Here is a 20,341-nt window from a genome sequence, read left to right as displayed (position 1 = left end):
ATGATTCATCAATTCTATAATATGTATTATGTTCTTTTTCACAACAATGTTGTCAGTCATGGAAGAAACCATGGCGTTTAGAATGTGACTGGTACAGTACTACTAGTTGACACAACCATGAACCATAAGCTGAGCCTGAATCCTGTCTGAAACGACTCTAGATAAAGCATTTAACTTTTTAGTGCCCTCTCATCTGTATTTATTCTGCTGGATAAATGAATACACATGAAGAATGGCATGGGAGGTACTCGGTCAACAAAGGCAGCACGGCTGTGACTTATTCTCTATCACATGCACGTTTGTGTCCCCGAGTTTCCACACTGGGAAGTCTTCATCCACTACTGTTTTCAAGCCCAAACCACCATCTCTCAGCATTAACCTCTTCCCTGTATTGAATAGATCAAGTTTTCATTGAATGTGTTAACTTGGAATAAAACAGTATCAGAACAGAACCTTGCATCAACTTGGACATATAACAAAGAAAATGAGTTGACAAGCCCTGATTTAGAGCAGGCTGGTCTGTGGAGCTCTCGGTTTGATTGACATACTTCCCTTACTGTAATCTTGGGGAACACTTGGGTTCTGAAAATGCCACACTCTTGATTTTGAGTCTCGATGTCTGTTTCTCTTTCACTTGTGTAACAAACCATCTTCAGTTAGTATTTAGAGAATCAGTAATGCTCCTCAAACATGAAGAGATTAAAAAACCCTTCTCTCTAATCTCCCCTCCCCCAAGTCTGAACCCAGTACTTTGTGCATGCTAGGCAAGCACTATACTATAGAACCAAACCCCAAATTTGTAAGGCGTATGTTCCTTCCTATGCAATTAAGTTGTTGTTTCTACCTTTTTCTAACCTACCTTTATAAACACACACTTTCTAGAGGGAAGAAATTATAGGTCAAGTGAAATGCCATCCATGAAATACACTGAAAGGATGTCAGCCAGCTTCCAAGACCAGGAGCAGACAGACGTGCAGAGTTACACAGAGTAAACTTCCCTGAGTAAATGTCACTATCTGGGCACACGCAACACTTCAGCCCACACCGGGTCTGCATGCTCAGTAAGCCAGCTCTCCTTCCACATATAAAATGCATAACGTATGTGAGTACAGACTACAGTTCTGTGCCTCCAGATCTGATGTCATCATTAACGCTGGCAATTAGCCCTGCATAAGTTATGGTTCTAACAGACGGACCAATCCTGTGGTTGCTCTCAGGGACAGACGATGAATCTCACAGAGAAATGCTCTTCCTCTGGCCATTGAGCCTGACAGTTTTCTTAGGTTTCCATGCACGTGATTTATTTGTCTAATTTCATTCTTTAAAAAAAAAAAAGTTTTTTTTTTTTTTTTTTTTTTTTAAACTGCAAAAGACACAACGTGCTCTAAGTGCTTTGGTATGTGAGCCTGGTTAACATTTCCAGCTTCAATGTTTCCTGAGAGGAAGTAATTCAAAGTGTGTTATCTAAACAACTCTAATAGGTCTAATCCAGGAAACGATCAGGCTTTTACTGCTCATAATGCCACTGAGAATTAATGCCCCAAGTCACTCTAAGCTATTGATGTAAACCTTTGGATGTGTGTGCACCCAGGCGCAGATACATATGCATTCTCCAACCCCTCCTCTCTAGGCAGTAGGTAATGTGTCTCTAGTTATCAAACAACGTAACAGGAATACTCAAGTAGCAGTTTTTAACTTGCAGCTTGTACAAGATCTGTTAATAGCAACAATATGGAGTCCTTTGAAGTTAACTTTTTGCTTCAATAAAGCTATTGTTGTTGTAAAATAAAAAAAAAAAACCTTCCATTCTCAAGAGCAACAATCAATCTCATAGATAATGTGTCTTTAACATATGTGCTAACTACATAATGTTTGTTATCCCAAACTACAAATTTAACAGTCTTCTGGAAAAGTGGAAAGAAACTAGTGCTTTAAGAATTGAGATGTGTTGATCCTGTGTATGTGTATATTGTGTAGTGTGTGTGTGTGTGTGTGTGTGTGTGTGTGTAAAACAAGAAATAGGCTAGGAATGGCACTGACTTAGTGGTGACAGCACGGATTGGCAGACAACTTGCCACCTGGTAGTTTCTCAGAGGAGTTCAGAAAGCCTCAGCAAACAAACAAACAAAAAAACCCAAAACAAACAAACAAACAAAAAAGCACCAAGTGGCCTTCAAACACTAAGATAATCACACCCACGTTGTACCCAGCTTATCATCCTTCACAAGTCTCGACAATGTATGATGTCTGACTCATTCTAAGGAAACCAGGTGATTTTTAAAACCGGCAAAATTGGCTGTGTTTAAGATTTCCTTGCTATCTTAAACATAACTCTCTCTACCCGACAGAACTTTGATTGCACACGTGGCCACTGATCCTTTCCATGTGCCGAGGAGGCTCTCAGTGACCACCAGGAAGGCCTGTCACTCTGCGGTTTGGTAGAAAAGCCAGGGTGGTCTTCTGTGCTAATCAGAACACTGTCCAATGTGGCTCCCAACTCTCAACCCAGCAGATCAGACATGGAAAGTAAAACCAGGAGAGGGAGTATTAAGGCAGGTGTTCTATTAGACACAGGGCGCCACAGGACTTAGATGGGACCATAAGACACTGAGTTATCAGGAGAGAGTGGCTCCCTAAAGCAAAAGTCACGTACATCTCACAAGAGTGTCAACAGATTTTAGAACAGGAGATGAAGGTAGGCTTATACTTTCCCCAAGTATTCTCTTTAAATGACAGAAAAGGTTAATACAAGAGACTGAAAAGAAAGTACTTTGTTACAATTCACAGCTACCCTGAATATTGGTTGTCTACATTACCTAGGTTCTGAGATTCTAGAGGAAAATGCTGGAGCAAACCAGCTCTAGCCTATTTTGAAGAATCCCAGGAAGAATCCTCTCACTGACATTGTTAGATACTTAAAACACAAGGTGATTAGGTCTTTCAATTATCAAGCCAGAAACCTGGAGTGTCATTTTAAATTAGGAACAGTGGCTAGCACTGAATTATACTCCAAAAACAAAATGAAGGGACAACCAAGGTCTCCCTCAAACTCACTAGGTAGCCAAGGGTGACCCGAACTTGGCCTGCCTCACTGGGTACACCGGCTGTCTTTACCTAAATTGGCTGGGATTACAGGTGTGTCTTGCCATAGCTAGCCTATTTACATTTTAAAAAAGAGAATGGATCAGCAGCATAGGCCTTTGGGACAATGGAAAGTGTGCTCAGATTACAATCTTGTCCGACCTCAAGAACACAGATGGAATGTGGCCGAGCAGAGGGGTGGCTGGGCTGGGCTAGGGGACCTGCAATCCATCCTAGACTTCACTGACTGTGTGACTCTCCAAAGGAAACAGGACTCAGTCATGTCTAAAGGACCCTCTGGATCTAAAATCGACGGTTATAAAAACTCAGACTCTTGTCCCGCTGGATTGTTTGTGACATTTTAATATTGAATTCTTGAGCATGTTTATTAGTATCAAGAAATTATGTTCATTCCTGTGAGTCTTACATGATCATTTACTTATGTAGAAAAGACACCCCTGGATGGCTTATTCAGAATTAAGAGAAAAAGGAAAAAAATGTCATCTATGACAACACAGACAATTCTGGACACTGTGCTAAGTCAGATAAGCTGGGCACAGAAGGAGAACTATTACACGTTCTCGAGTTTATGTGTAAGATCGAGTTGAATACAGTCTGGGGACAGAATGGGTTGTTCTCATGTAATCTGAGAATACTTTCTGTTGTCCGAGTAGACGTGCAGTTGATCCATTTTCTGTTTAATGAGGGAATGGGGACTACCCAGAGTGGGTCATTTTAGTGAGGATGAGGATGCCGAGCTGTCGATCAGACAGACAGCATTGCAGCTGGCCAGGAGGAAGGACTACAACTGTGAGGTGCGGGATGTCGGCGTCATTTGATCACATGACCCTGCCTACCACACCCACACCACGTGTACTTTATAATCACTATTATTTGTAACCTTTACGAAAACCAGAGATCCTGAGGTCCGCACCCTCTGTTGCTTGGCAATGACCTGTCCTGGCTAGTTTGTCAACTTGGCACAGCTTAGTGAGGGATTCTGAACTGATAAAATGTCTTCATAAGATATGCCTGTAGGCAAGTCTGAGGCGCATTTTCTTGACTGATGATTGGTGTGGGAGGACCCGTCTCACCTTCTGTGGACCGACCCTGGCTGGTGATCCTAGACGGTGTGAGCAAGCTGTGGGGAACAAGCTAGTAAGCACTCCTTCATGGCTTCTGAGTCGGCTCCTGCCTCTAGGTTTCTGCCTTGAGTTGTCTTGAATCCCTTACAAACTGTAAGAAGAAATGAATACCCGCCCCCTTTAACTGTCTCATAGCAACCACCCTAGTCTTCTGGCTCCTACAGCCTCTCTGCCTCCTCTTCCATGATGCTCCCGGGCCCTCGGTGTACGGGGATTGTGTTGTACATGTACCAACTGGTGCTGGACATATTCTTGGTTAATTTATTCTCTGCATTTTGACCAGCTGTAGATCTGTAGTAGCCTCTGTCTGCTCAAAGGAAAAAAAATGCTTCTTTAATGAGGGATGAGAGCTATACTTATCTGTGGCTATAAGGATAAGCATAAAGAATACAGTTAAGAACTATACTGACTTTGGAGAAATGTAGTGTAGGCTTCTCCTTTAAGGTCTATGACCTCTCTAGCTGTGGGTACTTGGCTAAGGTTATAGAACCAACCATATGGTCAGTCCCTGCATCCAACTGTGTTTTTAGTTCATTTAGACAACTGTTAGTCACCACTAAGACAAACATGCCACTATTACACCACTGTGGGTATTTTGCCATGTTGGTCACTGTTATGATTCACAGGCTTTTCAGCTTGTAGGACTATTGATTACTTATCTGCTTGGCGGCTGGCATAGCTCAAGTTGTTTCTGGTCATGGTGTTTAATCACAGCAGTAGAAACCCTATCTACGACACTTTTGATATAGCAAGCCCTAAACACAAAAATCAGCAGATCCTTCTATGAGGTCTGGGCAAGTAGAGGGGGGTGACTGTCCACATCTGATCAAAATTTCACTTTCCTTTCTTGAGACAATGCAAGCTTGTTATTTTTCATCTGGGGAAATGTCTGTTGAGAGAGTTGAAAGCTGAACCTGACTGACTGGAGCTGAACACAGTATGACATCGTCCAGTCTAGAGTAGCAGTGTCCTGCCCCTCAAACCTGAAGGTAATAACTTCCCAGCTTTTGGGGCAGCAGTGAAGACAGGAAAATCCAGCGCTAAATCAAAGCTGCACCCCCTCACTTGCTGCAACAAGGACAGGACGTGAATTAAAACCTAATTGGTTAGTCATTATTTTGATGGCAGGAATGCATGCGTGGGAAAATTTCTCATCAGCACTGGGCTGAGTTTGAAAGGCTGAAGACATTTCAAATAACTCACTAACCATTAGCGTAATGTCCCCTAAAGATATTGGAATAAAGGGGTAATTTTGACTCAGTGACAAAATCTAGCTTCTCTATCTGGAGTGCTTAATGAAGACAATGGGTATGAGGTATTAGAGTGGAAGGGAAATAGTAGTGGGGGGGCATTCTTTTAAAATGAGGAACAATTTAGCATGATTGAAAGTTCTGCATCAGCACTGGCAGACTTCCTGGAGGACTTTGGAGCCACAGTCTCTGATGCTCTGCTGTCAGGGTGAAAAAAGGCACAGCCAACATGTAGACAGACAGGGTGTGCCCCACACAACAGTATGGAAACAGGCAGCCTTCCACAGCCCATGGCTCACTAACCCCCATAGCAGACACTTAAACAGGACTGGACAGAGGCTTCTCATAACGCTTACAACATGTTCCTAAGGTGGCGGTCTCATTCCCACTGTGCAGGGGAAGATACTGGGAGCTGGGAGGGGGGGATGCAATGTGTCTGTGGTTACATTTGCTGCCTGTGGGTGAGGCTGAACTCAGCTCTAAATCCACAGCCTCATAGGGCTTCTGATCATGGTGGCTTTATTTAAAGGGAGTCAGATAGTCTGGGCATAGTTGTGTGGCTGTTAAAAAATATTTATTTTTATTTTTTTAGGGGTGTGTGTGTGTGTGCCCCTGCATGAAGGCCAGTGTCCACAGAGGCCAGAAGAGGATGCTCAATCTCCTGGAGCTGGAGTTACAGGTGCTTCTGATGCTGTTGCTTAGAACTGAACTTGGGTCCTCTGCAAGAGCAGTATGCACTCATAATTGCTGAGTTATCTCTCTAGCACCAGGTCAAGGGACTGAGGAGAGGCTGGAGAGATGGCTCAGCAGGTTAGAGCCCTTGATGCTCTTCCAGAGGACCTGGATTTGGTTCTCAGAACCCAATGCCAGCAGCTTACAACATCTTGTAACTCCAGCTTCAGAGGGTCTCACTCTCATTTCTGGCTTCCCACGTGCGTGTGGCTGTTGCAGGTTAATATTACTAGACCTAGGGCTTCAAATAATGTCCAAAGGTGAGAGGCCATACAGGTAAACCCCAACTTCAATCTTTCTCCAAGCTCAAGATCTGTGTGGCCAGCCACACACACCATGTTTCTACTTGGAATTAGGTTAAACATTTGTTTATTTATAGTCTTCCTCTCCTTCTAAGCTGTCTCCATGAAGACGGGCCCCTGCATATTCATTGAGAACACTCCTCAACAGATAGAAGTTCAAAATACATTTGCTAGTTAACCAGTTAGATACTGCATAACGGTTCATTTGGTGCAGTTCACCAATGATGGGGCCATCAGGTCAATGATCTTAACTGTATCAAGACATCTTTTAAAGACATGTTTTATTAATTTTAGGCTAGAAGAAACCTTGGTGAGTGTGGTAGCTCCCATATTTTGGCAGCTGAGGCAGGAGGATTGTTGGGAACTCATAACTGGCCTGGGCTGCATCATAAGACCCTGTATAAGGTATAAAATGAAACAGACACTTCATTTTAAAGTAAGCGCAGACAGCCTTGACACAGCACCGTTCTGAATTTAACTTGTACTATAGTCTTGGACAAAAGACAGAACTAAGTTTGCTATTACTATGGTTTATTATTTTTGCAGTTGTTGAGGAGTAAACTTACGGCCTAACAAATGCTGGGTGAGAACTCTACTTCTGAGCTTTATCTCCAACCCTGAGTTGCTATGATGTTAATATATTTGGTATTATTTCAAGTTATTACAATTCATTTCAATTTTAGATTCAATATGCATCTTTATGCACACATGTAAATATGTATGTCTTTTGACAATTATGAAGCCAGTTAGTCATGAATTCATAATTACAAAAATTTCAATAGTGTATCCTACTGGCCTAATTTGAGGCATTCATTTTTTTTTCTATTTTCACGAGTATGAACGCAACCATATATACAAGCACACACATGTGCTTGTGCAGGCCTGAGTTTGATGTCAAGAATCATCTGTGATCATTCTTCTACTTGCTCATTGAGCCAGGGACTCTCAATCAAACTCAGATCTCACTGATATGGCTAGTCTTGCCAATCAACTTGCCGGGGATCAACTCTGCTACCTTCTGAGGTGGGAACTGCAGGTGGGATGCCATGCCCACCCGGCATTTATGGAGGTTGTAGGGACCTGAACTCTAGCAAGTGCTTTAGCCACTGAACCGTCTCCCCAGTACCTATGCCATTTCTGAGTTGTAAAATAAATTTTTCTCTGTAGGTTTAAATTTTTAGAAAACCAACCTTTCCCCTCAAAATCCATCTCTTAGAAAATAGCTTTGTCTAAGCCTAGACAGTACTAATTTCATTTTGTTCTGTCTCCAGGGGATGTAAGAACCAAACATGGCTTTTTTTTTTTTTTTTTTTTTTAAAACCTCTCCAGTCTGCAGAGAACACCAATATCATGTTTACTTTTAGTTAAAGACCAGGATTCCCAGCACTGAACACTCCCCACTCCTGCAACTGTGTCTGTGCCCAGTTCATTCACTTGGTGTGTATTCGTTAAGCACACAAAGTTCTGGATATGTCATTATACAAATTTCCCAAGCTCTCTCTTATCAATGGTTCTTTGAAGGAAAGTGAATATTTTAATGATTGGTGCAAACTGGATGTGATGGCTCTTAAAACTCTGTAAGTATTAAATAACTCTGTTATTAAATATTGACGATATGCAGCATGGGACTCAATCAAAATCCACTTTTCTCTGGACGCTGTAAGCTCATGTTTCTAACCTGTGGCCTCAGACTTGTAAGCTGCATCTCTATTACACACAGATTATTATTTTTTGTTGCTTTGTATGTTTGTGCATGCTCATGTGTGTGCGTGCGTGCGCGTGTGTGTGTGGGTGTAAGAGGTCAATGCTGATTATCTTCCTCTACCATTCTCAACCTTACATTTTTGAGCCAGGATCTCTCACTGGACCTGGAAGTCACCCATTGGCGGGGCTGGCTGGCCGGCCAGCAAGGCCTGAGATCCTCCCGCCTGCCTCTCAGCTCTGGCATTACTGGCATGGACGGTCCTGTCCAGCTTCTGCACTGAGCTGAGGATCAAGCTCAGGTCCTTACGCTTCCACAGTTGACAAAGCCAACTCCCCAGTCTGTATTAATGATTTACCACAAAATTTTAAAAGGCTTCTAGAGAGACATCTTTGAGAATACTGTACACGAAGCAGGGTATGGTTGGTGCATGCCTTTAATCCCAGGTAGGTGGATCTCTGTGAGTTTGAGGTCAGCTTGAACTACATAGTGAGTTGCAGGCTAACTGGGACTACACAGTAAGACCCTGTCTCAAAACACTTTACATGTACAACATGTGGCCAAAAGGCATAAGAAATTTTTATGACTGCCTTGTCACCACTTAGGAGATAAAATACTTTTAGAAAAAAAATCTAAAAGAATTAGCTCGACTTTGACTTTTTTCATTTAGCTAATACTAAATAAACATTTTAAGGGTTAAGTTAAGACTTGTTAAAACACCCAGGAAGTCCATTTCAGCTTCCCCGGGCAATTCAGTGGCAGCAGTCAACAGGTGAGCTCTAAGCTCCAATTTTATCTCCAAACTCTTAAAACTTTAAAAACAAAACCAAGCAACAATCACTCCCTACATTCTATGAATTAGTGAATCTTAATAAGTTTAAAAACAGAGATACACTCTTATGAAGGTGGAAGTGAAGGCTTGCTATCTTGATGCCTTATACACTGGGACACTGGAGGAATTAAAAAAAAATCCAAACTTGTATATGTAAGTAAAACATATACAGGAGAAGATTTTATACCGTATAGAGTCTCACTAACTCTAATAATAAAACTGCAGAACGCAGAGCACAGTGGATGCCCCTCAGAGACAGGGAACAAATGGTGTGCCCTAGCCATCGTCACACGCAGTTGCTCAGTTGGGAGTTACCTGGTCTGTGCTTCCTGAAGGGTGTGGGTAGAGACTCACCCACAGAGACACTAATGCTGTCTTGAGCCAACAATTTGTGTAATGTGCTGTTCAGAGAGAATGTATTTCTAAGAAACAGGTATGCTGACTCCTGACTTTTTTTGGCCTGTTCACAGAATCTGACTTAGTTGGACTTCCTGTATAAAAGAGGGTAAACAGGAAGTCCTTTCAACGTGGACACTTTGAAAGTGTGGTGTGACAGGTGTTGACAACAAAAAGGAGCAGCGTGGGAGCAGTCCAACTGGCTCCCACAAGCAATGGCCCTGCTCCCCTAGCGGGTCTGGCCAGGGCAGTAGGCTCCTATGTGGAAGCACACTGATTCCAAACATCAGATTTCTCTGCACACTGAAATAGTTCACAGAGGATGAATGTGTGCTGATCTTAGTGTGGGCGCCACGTCCTCCCTCTTTGATGTGTTTTTTTAAAAACAATGTTGCTATTTGGTTCATTATAGGTCTTTTACTTCTATAACCAGCTTATCAGAGGCCTTGGTGAAATAGCTGTCACTGACTAAAGAATGACGTTCAAGTTAAAAATGTCTTTTACTTGCTTATGAATTGTGATGTTTAACATTGACCATGAACATGACAGGATAAAATCAGCTAGGGAACTAGACTCTGGTCTTGTCCATGAAGGAGTTTCTAAACTGGATTAACTGAAGCTAACCCATGGGCTGGGATCCTGAATAAAAAAAAAGAAAGTGCACTGGGCAGTGGAGCCAGGGCTCTTGCAGCCTCCCAAATGTGACATAATGACTGATGTAATGACGCCAGCTGCCCTGAGCTCCCTGCTCTGATGGGACTGTCCCCTCTGACTGTGAGAGAAAATAACCCCTCTTTCCTTAAATTACTTTTTGTCAGCATTTGTGTCATTCATGAGAAAAATAAATAACACAGGAATCTTATTTCTGAAAACAGTTTCAGGTTCTAATAAAGATCACGGTAATAAGTAACTGCTAGGAGTCTGGCCGGCTCTCCCACCTATAGTGTTTCAGATGCTAAGAGGATGGATGGGCTAGGCCTAGGAGGCACGCATGCGCACACCCAGTGTACTGTACCCGGACTGTCTCAGTGAGGGGTAAAGGTCTGACTCTTCAGAGCTACCTTCACGTTGAATGTAATTTCCTCCATGACGTACACACGTTCAGGAAATGCTTTGGCCACTTCCTCCACGCTGTTGAAATATTGCACCGGCTCCTTTATATCCCGGTCTTGTTCCAGCAGCTTGAATTGTCCTAAAACACATGGTAAGCAGAAGAGATGTGAGCGGTCTATGCTGGACAGCGGTCACCGCGGTGACATCGGCTGCCTCTATGCCAGCTCTTCTCTGTCGTAGATCGCTGTTCATCAGCATGTTATAAAGGATGATCACCGGAAGGGTTCCTTCAACTAGAATCTTGAAATTTTGAAATTCAGTGTGAAAATGGAAACAAACTGCATTTTACCTTTTTTTTTTTCTGCTCAGATTCAGAGCTTATTATCAAGGCCTGTGTGTCATTAGATCTCCAAGTCTGCTAGAAACAGTTGCTTACTTTGTTTTTAGCAGTCCATTTTTTTTTTTTTTTTTTTGTCATTTAGTTATAACAACACAGCCATTACTTTCTAAAACTAAGGCCCTGTCCCATGGCAGAACTAATTTTCCGAAGTTAGTATTTAGACTAGACTAGAACCAGGGCTGAGTGACGCTCAGAGACGTCTAAAGGAGGAGCCACTCCAGACAAGGCCCGGGCAGCCCACCTTCCGCGGCACTGCAGCCGTGTGAGCTGGACCTGGCTCTCTCTTCCTGACTCAAGTTTTCCAGCCAGAGGTGGAGAAAAGCTGTCAGTTAGGACAAGGTGGAAAGAGGAAGTGTTGGAGGTTGGAAGATTTTTAGGTGCTCACAGAGAACTGTGGTGCCATGTGACTGCTGAGGGACATTAAAGTCACCACTGGGTGAGCCTGGCTGAGAATTAAAACTGAAGCCAGAGAGCGCGCGGGGGCTGGCATGAAGCAGACAGAGTTTTAGATTTAGATGCTGTCATGGCTGTAAAGATGCCAGTGAGTATGGGAAGTGAGACAGGAGGAAGGAGGCAGGGTCTATGCAAAGGAGCAAACCTATGCCTGTTCCTGGAACTTTTGGTTAGGAAAGATACCAAAGATCTTGGGTGGGAAGGCAGAGAGACAGTGGAGATGTAGTGACATCCATGTCTCTGACAGGGATGAAGTTGTGACTCTGGAGGGAATTAGTTCAAAAGCCACAAAGGAGAGTGACGGACTTATAAGGCATTGCTTGGATGCTCTAGACAAGCTCACAATTACTTTTCAGGAGCCAGCCCAGCCAAGGAACAGACTAGATACAACCTAAAACATCTTTCAAGCTGAGACAGGACAGTCTCCCTGTGTTAGGAGATGAGTGAGAGGCCAAAGCACGTGCCTGTGGGAGTTAAAACGTATATTTACTTAACTGTGATGACAGAACATCTGCCAATATTCCCAACAACCTGTAATGGTGATTTATATTTTATAATGTATTCTATGAATAAGAAGTTACAGATTTGGAAGCTGAATGCGAATCAGGAAACAGTTTGATGAAAATCTGCAAGTGTCATCTGCTCAGGTCTATCATTAAAGTTGATTAGAATCTGTGATCAGTGTTTTGAGAAGCTTTTTGTAAGGTGAGGTGGGACCTGTATACATCCCAAACACTCATTAAATGGCTAGCGGCTGCTCAAACTGAGTTATATACATTTTTCTAGTAGCCACACTAATAAAAGGCAAAAAAGAAAAGGTAAAGTTAGTTTTAGCAGCAGATTTAAGTCTATAGTCCTAGACTGAAAAAAAATCACAAAGTTATTTCATGTTCATTTTGTACATATATGTTTATGCTTGCGTGTGTACGTGCGCGTGTACCTGGACTAAAGCAGAAAGATGTTCTGGTATCATCCACCTTGTTTGAGACAGGATCTATTACTGCAACCTGGGGTTCACCAAGAAGGTCTGATTCTCAGCACTGGGGTTACAGGCACACACCATTTTACTCACTGCTTCCATGTGGGTTCTGGGAATTGAATTCAGATCCTCTAAGCATGTCACCGACTGAGCCATCTCCCAGACCGCTGCATTAAATCTCCTAAACCCAATGCATGTTTTATATCTGGACACAGTAGACTATTTGGCTCATGAAATAAGGAGGTTTACAACATTTTCTCTCTTTCCTTTCTTTTCCTCCCTCCCTCCCTCCCTCCCTCCCTCCCTCCCTTCCTTCCTTCCTTCCTTCCTTCCTTCCTTCCTTCCTTCCTTCCTTCCTTCTCTCCACCCCCCGCCCACCCCACACACTTGCCACGATACTAAGATTGTGTTTTTAAAATAAGGCCTGTGCATATGCTTTTCTGGGAACTCCACCCAGGGCCTCCTGTATGCTAGGCAAGTGTTCTATAGTGCAGCACTATTCTCTGTCCTCTCGCCTTCCTTATGGCTTTGGGAACTGAATACATAGATAAACAAATACAGAAACAGATAAATATGGCATAGCTCTTAACATCAGAACATACTACACAGCAGAAAAAGATTATTTTCATCTTAGAATGCTTTTCAGATCATTCTGTAAGATTTTGGTTTTCATGTTTGTCTGTGTATATCTTAACTACTCTCCTGTGATAGGATATCTAACACCGATTATTTATAGTTCTGTTCTCCAAATAACTTCAAAATCTAAATTACTAAAACCTTACATATGCCTCCTTTTCTTCTTTGGTGTAAATTTTTTTGAGACAGGGTCTTGCTGTGTAGCCTAGGCTGGCCCTGTGATCATTTTGCCTCTGTCACCTGTGTGTACGGATCAAATGTCTTCTTCATGGGCTGAATCACAGTGTGTATGTCACTTCCTATTGCAGGGGTTGGCACACTTTTCTGTAAATATTTTAAGTTTCACTAGCTAAGTGGCTTCTGATGACAAATGGTAAAAGCAGCCACAGGAAAATTTACAATGAATGAGAGCTGCTGGGATCCCATCAGACCAGGCTTACAAAAGCAGGCGGCAGGTCAGAGGTGGCCCTTGGGACACAGTCTGCTGACGTCTGTCCTACTGGACAGTGTAGAAAGTACAGACTAGGACAGTCACAAAATAAGACATCAGAAGTGAAAATGACCAGCTCTCTTAGTCTACATGACTGAATAGTCACACTACGGTCTCCTAGGAGATCCTGAAACCACATGCGGCACTGCCAATATCTCAGAATGGCAGTTTTCCCTTTAAATGGCTATCCTAAATCAACATCCGTGAGCTGCAAAAGTGGGCTTGTATTGGGAGGATGATGTAAGTAACCAGCACAGGACACCCCAGCTTCTGCCAGTGCTTTACAAGATCAGGGTCCTATGGTTTTACTTGGCTTCTACTTTTGTATGAATGGTATGATGGTCTCTGACTAGTTAACCTGACACAATTTGGGGAAGATGCTAGGCCATGTCATTGCTACATCCTCTGTGACGGTGTGGCCTGAAAATCGGATCTTGTTGAAGCCCAACCTCTCAGACTGGCTACGTTAAGAGCCAGTCTCCTGCTAAAAGTAAAATCAATTTATACAACACATATTCCCACGACCCCCACCAGGGGAACTAATTCTCTAACAGACCATTTCATGAATAACAGTCTTTTGTGCCACCAAATAAAAACATGTGGAGGCTGTGGAAACATCTGTTCCGAGATGTTACTGTCAAGCTCCATTCTTAGAGACAGAGGAAGCTGCATTGTCTTTCAACAGCTTTGATGATCTCATAAAATGTCTCCATTGTGAGACCTGGTCCATCTGTGGTACCCTGAAACTCCCAGAAACTAATCCAACACCAATGACACGCTCATTGACAAGAGTTTAAATGATTCTAACATGGTGTTTAGAAACAAAGACTCAAGCTTTTTTCCCATGTGTTGTTTCTAAAACTCTATTTCCTAATTAACATGTTGACTAGGAGTTGAGTGTCATTTAGAAAAGAGTCATTTTTTTTAACATGTCCCTCAAGGCAGACATAGTAGATGAACTTCACAATGCATATATTGAGCATAACCAAGAGGCCCCAAGTCCTCCCCTTGACATCTAAGTTCTAACACTCTTATAATACCAAGAGGCTATCCTATAACAACTGTCCTTTTCTTACAGGGGAAGGTTGTGTCAGACATGTAAAAGAGAAGCAAAATGTGTTCCTTATGAGGGGGGAGCAACAGTGCAAGCTGGAGCAGGGAGACTGAGGGAGCAGAGTGCTAGTCTAACGTGCCACTGGCTGGAAGTTATAGGGTAACTGTTAAGCACAGTTCATTCTGTGCCCAGTGAGGACCAGACTCCATACGTAGGTCGATATCACTGTGGCAGTGAGCATGGCCGGGGTAAATATTTTATTTTTACAGCACTTCTTAAAAGCTGCTTGCCATCCTGTGGAGACAGAGCTACATATAATTGTATAAATAAAAAGCAAGGAAAGAACAGAGGCTTGCAGTATCCATCATGGGGCCATAACTAATGTGAACAACGTCCTACTGATATCCCCGCCCCTGCTGTGGGAAGAGTTAAAGAGCAGAAACCATCCCAGGAGGATAATGAAGAGAAGAATGGAGGAGCACCAGGGATGCACTGGAATACAAGCATAGTCCAAGAAGGCTTGCAGACCCAAGGGTAAGTAAAGAGAGCCCTGAGTGTCTACAGCACTAGGAAGGGACAGGTCTGTGTCCTTCAGTGAAGGTCACCTCACTGGCATAAAGCAGCAGGTGCCTTTGAAACAGGGAATGGGCCAACTTTTCTTGACTTGTGTCTTTCAGAGACAGACTAACAGCATTAAGTTGGATGGGCTTGAGAATACTGTGCAGAAATGCTTTCTGGTTGGTTAACTGATTCATTTTTGAGACAAGACCTCATGCATACTAGACTGATTACGGACTTGCTATATAGACGATGACCTGGGCTTCTTGCTCTTCTGGCCTCTGTCTCCCTGATACTGAAATGCAGGCATAAAACTACAACTATTTCAGCAATGTATTTTAAGTGGTTCAAATATCTGAACCTTTGAGCCACTGGGCCATTTCCCCAGGTGAAGAAATAAGCCATCCCAATGAAGGAAACAACAAACCAAAGCCAATTAACAAATAAGGCTGGGTGGGAATCTGTACTTGTAATGAAGCTTTCCTGGTGGAGAACTTTTTTATCTGCATGGAGATGCAGATGAGAGTCTTCCTAGGGCTGGAATGGAGAGCAGGACTTCCAGGAGAGATCCACACCTGTTACTGTCACCACCAGCAGCTACCCTGTTTCCATGCATGTGTCTGCTTCTACCAACGGTGGAAGTTCATTTACTTCTATCTTTCACCAAGTCCAAGAGTGTCTGACACAATCCAGCCACGTGCCTAACACCACTCCTCCCTAAACACCGAACAGCACTCCATACAGACAGTTCCATGTTGTGTACAAGCTGCCTCTTTCTTTGGAAGAGCTGCCCAGAATCTGACTCTAACATATGCCATCACCAACTTAAACAGCATCCTTCTGATAGGTGCCAGGCTTATTCCAGTATGTTGTAGCCACAGTGATGTCATCAGTGTCCTCATACTGAAGGTTCTGAGTGTTTAGTCCACGTACACTGGTGGGAACATGCTGGCCCCAAGGGCAAGTGCATTTTAATTCTTCCCCGTCAAAGTATACATTTGTGCATGCTCACACGTCTACCAAGCGAGTGTTTTGCCTAGTAGTTTACTGGCAAACCTTTAAAACTTATCAATAAACTCTTTCACTGAGATTTTAGCTGTATTTTTATTACAAAAGATAATACAATTACTTTCAAAGTAATTACTCTTTCATATGGAGATTTAAAAAATCAATTATTAGCAATTTCAAACTTTGTGATAATCTTAAACATAATTTTAAGAATAAAAATGGGCTAGGAAGATAGCTCAGGCTATGAAGTGCTTGCCACACAAGCATGAAGAGCTAGCCTGCACCCCAGAGTCTATATAAATGAACAGCATGTCAGTGTGTGCCTGTAATCTCCATGCTGTGGAAGGGCAGACAGGAGTGTCCCTGGCTCACCGGCCATTGAGGCCATCCAATCTAGGTGAACTAGAAAGCTCCAGAGATACTGTAAGACCCTGTCTTCACAATAAGGTAGAGAGGGATTGAGGGAGACATTCAGAGTTGACCTCTGGCTTCCACATGTCCACACATGTTCATATACCTGTACACATATACACTCAAACATGGACATAAGCATGCACCACCCACCCACCCACACACACACACTAAAACCAACCTAGAAATGTTACAAGATGGCATTTCCTATTCTAACTTGGATTCTCTGTATTAGGTCTAGTTAGTTCCTAAGGATGTGGTTTGGGGTTAAGGACAAGATCCTTATAATCAAAGGAAAGGATGGATCTCAATACAAAGGACCACATCGCTACCAAGAACAGGAATTAAAACAATACAGAAAGAAATTACTAGTCAAAAAACAACTATCTCACACAAAGACATGAAGCAAAAATAGGTTATTGTAAATAATATGTGGGTATTTCTACTTATGCTTCTTCCATCGGGCCTTATATAAAACAAGTCCGATGATCACTTTCCACCATGATACTCCAACTTTGAATAAACCTAGATCTACCTGGGTTTATACCTGCATAATTACAGCATAATTCTGGGATAAATGTTTCAAAGAGTCGGGCTAGTCTATACTCTGAAAATGGCTTCCCTAGTTTTTTTTTTTTAAAGGAAAAATTGTATTTTTCATAGTATGCCATTGGTCTTTTGTTTCTTCAGAATTACTAGAAAATGTCTAGGGAAAATGTTCCTGTAAAAGGTTTGACCTAATATGATCTTATAGTTGAATGTGGCTGCTAACCCTTCATAATGGGAATCTCTACACTGTCTTTCTTCATTCCCCTTGTACTGAATTCCAGTTCCCTCCAGCTCTGTCACGTTCTTTTTTGGAATCTTCCTGTCCTCAACAGTCATTGCATCTATTTGGTTTCCTACATCATTTTATAAGGATATTAAGGCTTCCAGTGTTAATTCCACCCCCAACCTTCCCCTTCCATCACTACATTTTACACCTTAACATGCACTCGAACCTAAATCCATCTCCCTTGAGAACAGAGCATTCCACAAACACCCATACAATAAACGGCAGAATGAATAAAGCTCCCTCATCTCTAAGTACCTTTCATGATCTGGCTCTACTATGAAGTCAAAATGTGCTGGTGCTAACACAAAGAATTAGAAAATCACACCCCGAATGAGTGCCTCCTTAGGAGACTCCATCAGCTTTGGGAAGACAAGATGGAAAGGCAAGGGCCTGACTTCTGCATTAGAACTATCTCAGGACACTTCCTTACAGTGAGCCTGGGCAGACATCCTGTTTAACAGCCCTGGGACAGCCAGGATTATTAGACATTGAACCGACAGGGACATGGAGCCTGTAGCGATTAACGAATTTGCTTTGGTCTGGGTGAGTCAGGAGTAAATCTGGGATTGTAGCTGTGTGCTGACCCAAATCTGCTGTTGCTGGCAATGTTCCGGAGGATGAGAGCAGTGGGCTGAGGTAGGTGCCTCACCTCCTGCTGGAAGAATATAAAGAAAACTGGGAGCCAGAGGGGTCATTACCATTCATTCATTTAGTCAACGAATTGTCTTTGACAAAATTTGAAAGACTACTCGGATTGTCTCATTTAATCCCCAAAACGATCTAAAATTGAGTAAAGGATTAGGCTGAGCTTTATGTAAGCATGCTACAGGGCAACTGAAGCCCGAAAGGTCCTGGTGTGACTGGGACTGAGCCCTTTCTGGGAAAGTAGAACCCAGCCACCATTTATAATGTCTGGCATGGGCTGCTGCAGCCTGAACGGAGCAGCTGCTTCTACTAAAAAGCAAAAATATATATTAAAAAAGTAGGTTCCAAAATATCAAAATTAACTTTACTTGAGTTAGGTTCTTTAAAAAAAGAGAAATATAACAAAATGACCTATTCTCTACATAAAAACCAAGAGTACCCAATATAAAGTATTTTTCATTAATTTTAGTTGGACTGTAGGAAAAGTGAAGGGGAAAACAAAGGTAATCAGAAAATTAGGAGAAGACACTGGTAGGAAGATAGACAGAGACATTAAATGAAAACAGGACCTAGAAATCAACACAAGAAAAAGATAGTATGTACAAATATACACAACTTCTACCCAGGCGAAGGAACGGAACACCACATAAACACAGACAGACAAAACATGGATGTGTAACACACAGGCAGGTGTTTAAGCTACATCATCACTTTACACTGACAGGCAAAAATGAAGGCGTGAGCGTGGATGGATCTGTGTGGAAGTCTCGGAGTTTATGACACATGTTTTTCCTCCACGCCTCAGGAGAGTGTTTAAAAGGGAAGCAGAAAGCTGGCGTCATGGCCAGAGATCGAGGGTGGCAAGGAACACACAAGGATTTCAGTACTCCATAGTTTTTTTTTTCTTCTTCTATTGAAACTTGACCCCACTCTTGGCTTCTCGATGGCTTGCTCACCCTGGCCAACAGTGAACTCCCACACACCGGTGGGACCACAGAGGAGAGATAGTGAGACAAACAGCTGCTCACGCTGTGGTTCTCATTAGAGGAAAAATGTCCGGATTATAGAAGATCTAGTTTTCAAACTCTGTCAAAACTGGAGTGATTAAAACTCCATGTACAGACACATGAAGGGTCTCAAAAATACACCACACAGCAGATACTTCATGGGCTCTGGCCACTCAAATATAGCAGTAACAAAGTTAAAACATGTTGCACAGGCCCTGGGGTTGTGTTTCTGGAAAGGGGGGTGGGGGGGGGGTGGGGAGATATATTTCTACCAAATTCCTTAGGTAGGAATAGTAATGTGCTCTAGCTCTGAAAAGACATGGAAGAATGTTAAATCCATGCCACTGTGTAAGAGATGCCAATATGAAAAGGTATGTGGTATATGATTCCAACCACATGACATTTTGAAAAGACCATACTGTATAGAGGGTATAATGACCTGTGGTGACAGGGTTGGGGAAGGAAATACAGGGCCAGGCAGGGAAAGCACTCTGCAGAACAGAATGGTGGTACTGGTCAGCATGGTCTGTCCAAGGACAGAGGTTATCTACCACCAAGAGAAACCCTAGGGTGAACTATGGACTTTGGATGATGATGTGCCAAGGTAGGTTCATCAATCAGGACAACCACTCTGTTGTGCTGTGGGATGCTGATAACAGGGAGGGTATATACATGTCGGGGTAGGGGAGTATGGGAAATCTCCCTCAAACTGTTCTATAAGAAAATCATGGCGAGGCAGGTCCTCCAAATGCTTCATTTGCTAAGGCAGAGATATGGAAGGTCACCGTTGGTTAGGCATGTTCTATTCTGTTGGCTCAACACAGGATTGGCTTCTGGCTATCACTGTGACTATTCATCTCTGCACAGCAGAGAGACTGTGGACTTCTGTAGTCAAATCCTGGCTTCTTCTTCCACAGTGGGATTTTGGTTAAGTCATAACTTTATAGACACATTTGCTCCCTAGTTCCATAATGCAGGTTGGAAATACTGATATTCGACTTCTTAGGCTGACTAGTTATATAGACAGAGCTCAGCACGGTGACACAGAGCTCAGTGAGTGAGTGCTTTCTTCAGTGCAGGGTCAAAGTGTAGGATGAAGGCATGTGTGCTATCAATGGAGACAGGAGTAACCATGCTGTTCTTATAGCCTTCCTTATGATATCTTGACATCGATCCTAGAGAAGTTTCTGTAGAATATAAGACATCAAAAGGTTCTGTGAATTTGACAAAGAAGCAAAGAAATGACATACAGTTGGAGGTTAGATGGAAAGGGGAGAGTTGAGAGAAAGAAACTCAGGAGGTATTTGGTGTGGTTCTCTGCTATTTTATTGGTTATGGAAGAGACAGAGATTGGGGGAAACAGATTACACCA

The 20,341-nt window shown here is 42.7% G+C and overlaps 1 protein-coding gene across 3 annotated transcripts in view; it reads right to left on the bottom strand.

Annotated features, from left to right (window-relative positions):
* Nucleotides 1-20,341, bottom strand: part of Garem1 (GRB2 associated regulator of MAPK1 subtype 1) — a 168,468-nt gene that overhangs the window by 32,881 nt on the left and 115,246 nt on the right. For 2 of the 3 annotated variants that reach the window (XM_076912939.1, XM_034517971.2), the window contains exon 3: nucleotides 10,502-10,632. The exons of the other annotated variant lie outside the window; for it this stretch is intronic. In XM_076912939.1, the coding sequence (XP_076769054.1) occupies nucleotides 10,502-10,632 (131 nt within the window). The remainder of the gene's footprint in view (nucleotides 1-10,501; nucleotides 10,633-20,341) is intronic. 3 annotated transcript variants of the gene reach the window in all.

This window comes from Arvicanthis niloticus, chromosome 14 (genome assembly GCF_011762505.2).
Source record: "Arvicanthis niloticus isolate mArvNil1 chromosome 14, mArvNil1.pat.X, whole genome shotgun sequence".
Taxonomy (NCBI): domain Eukaryota; kingdom Metazoa; phylum Chordata; class Mammalia; order Rodentia; family Muridae; genus Arvicanthis; species Arvicanthis niloticus.
This window is presented reverse-complemented; position numbering and strand designations above follow the sequence as displayed.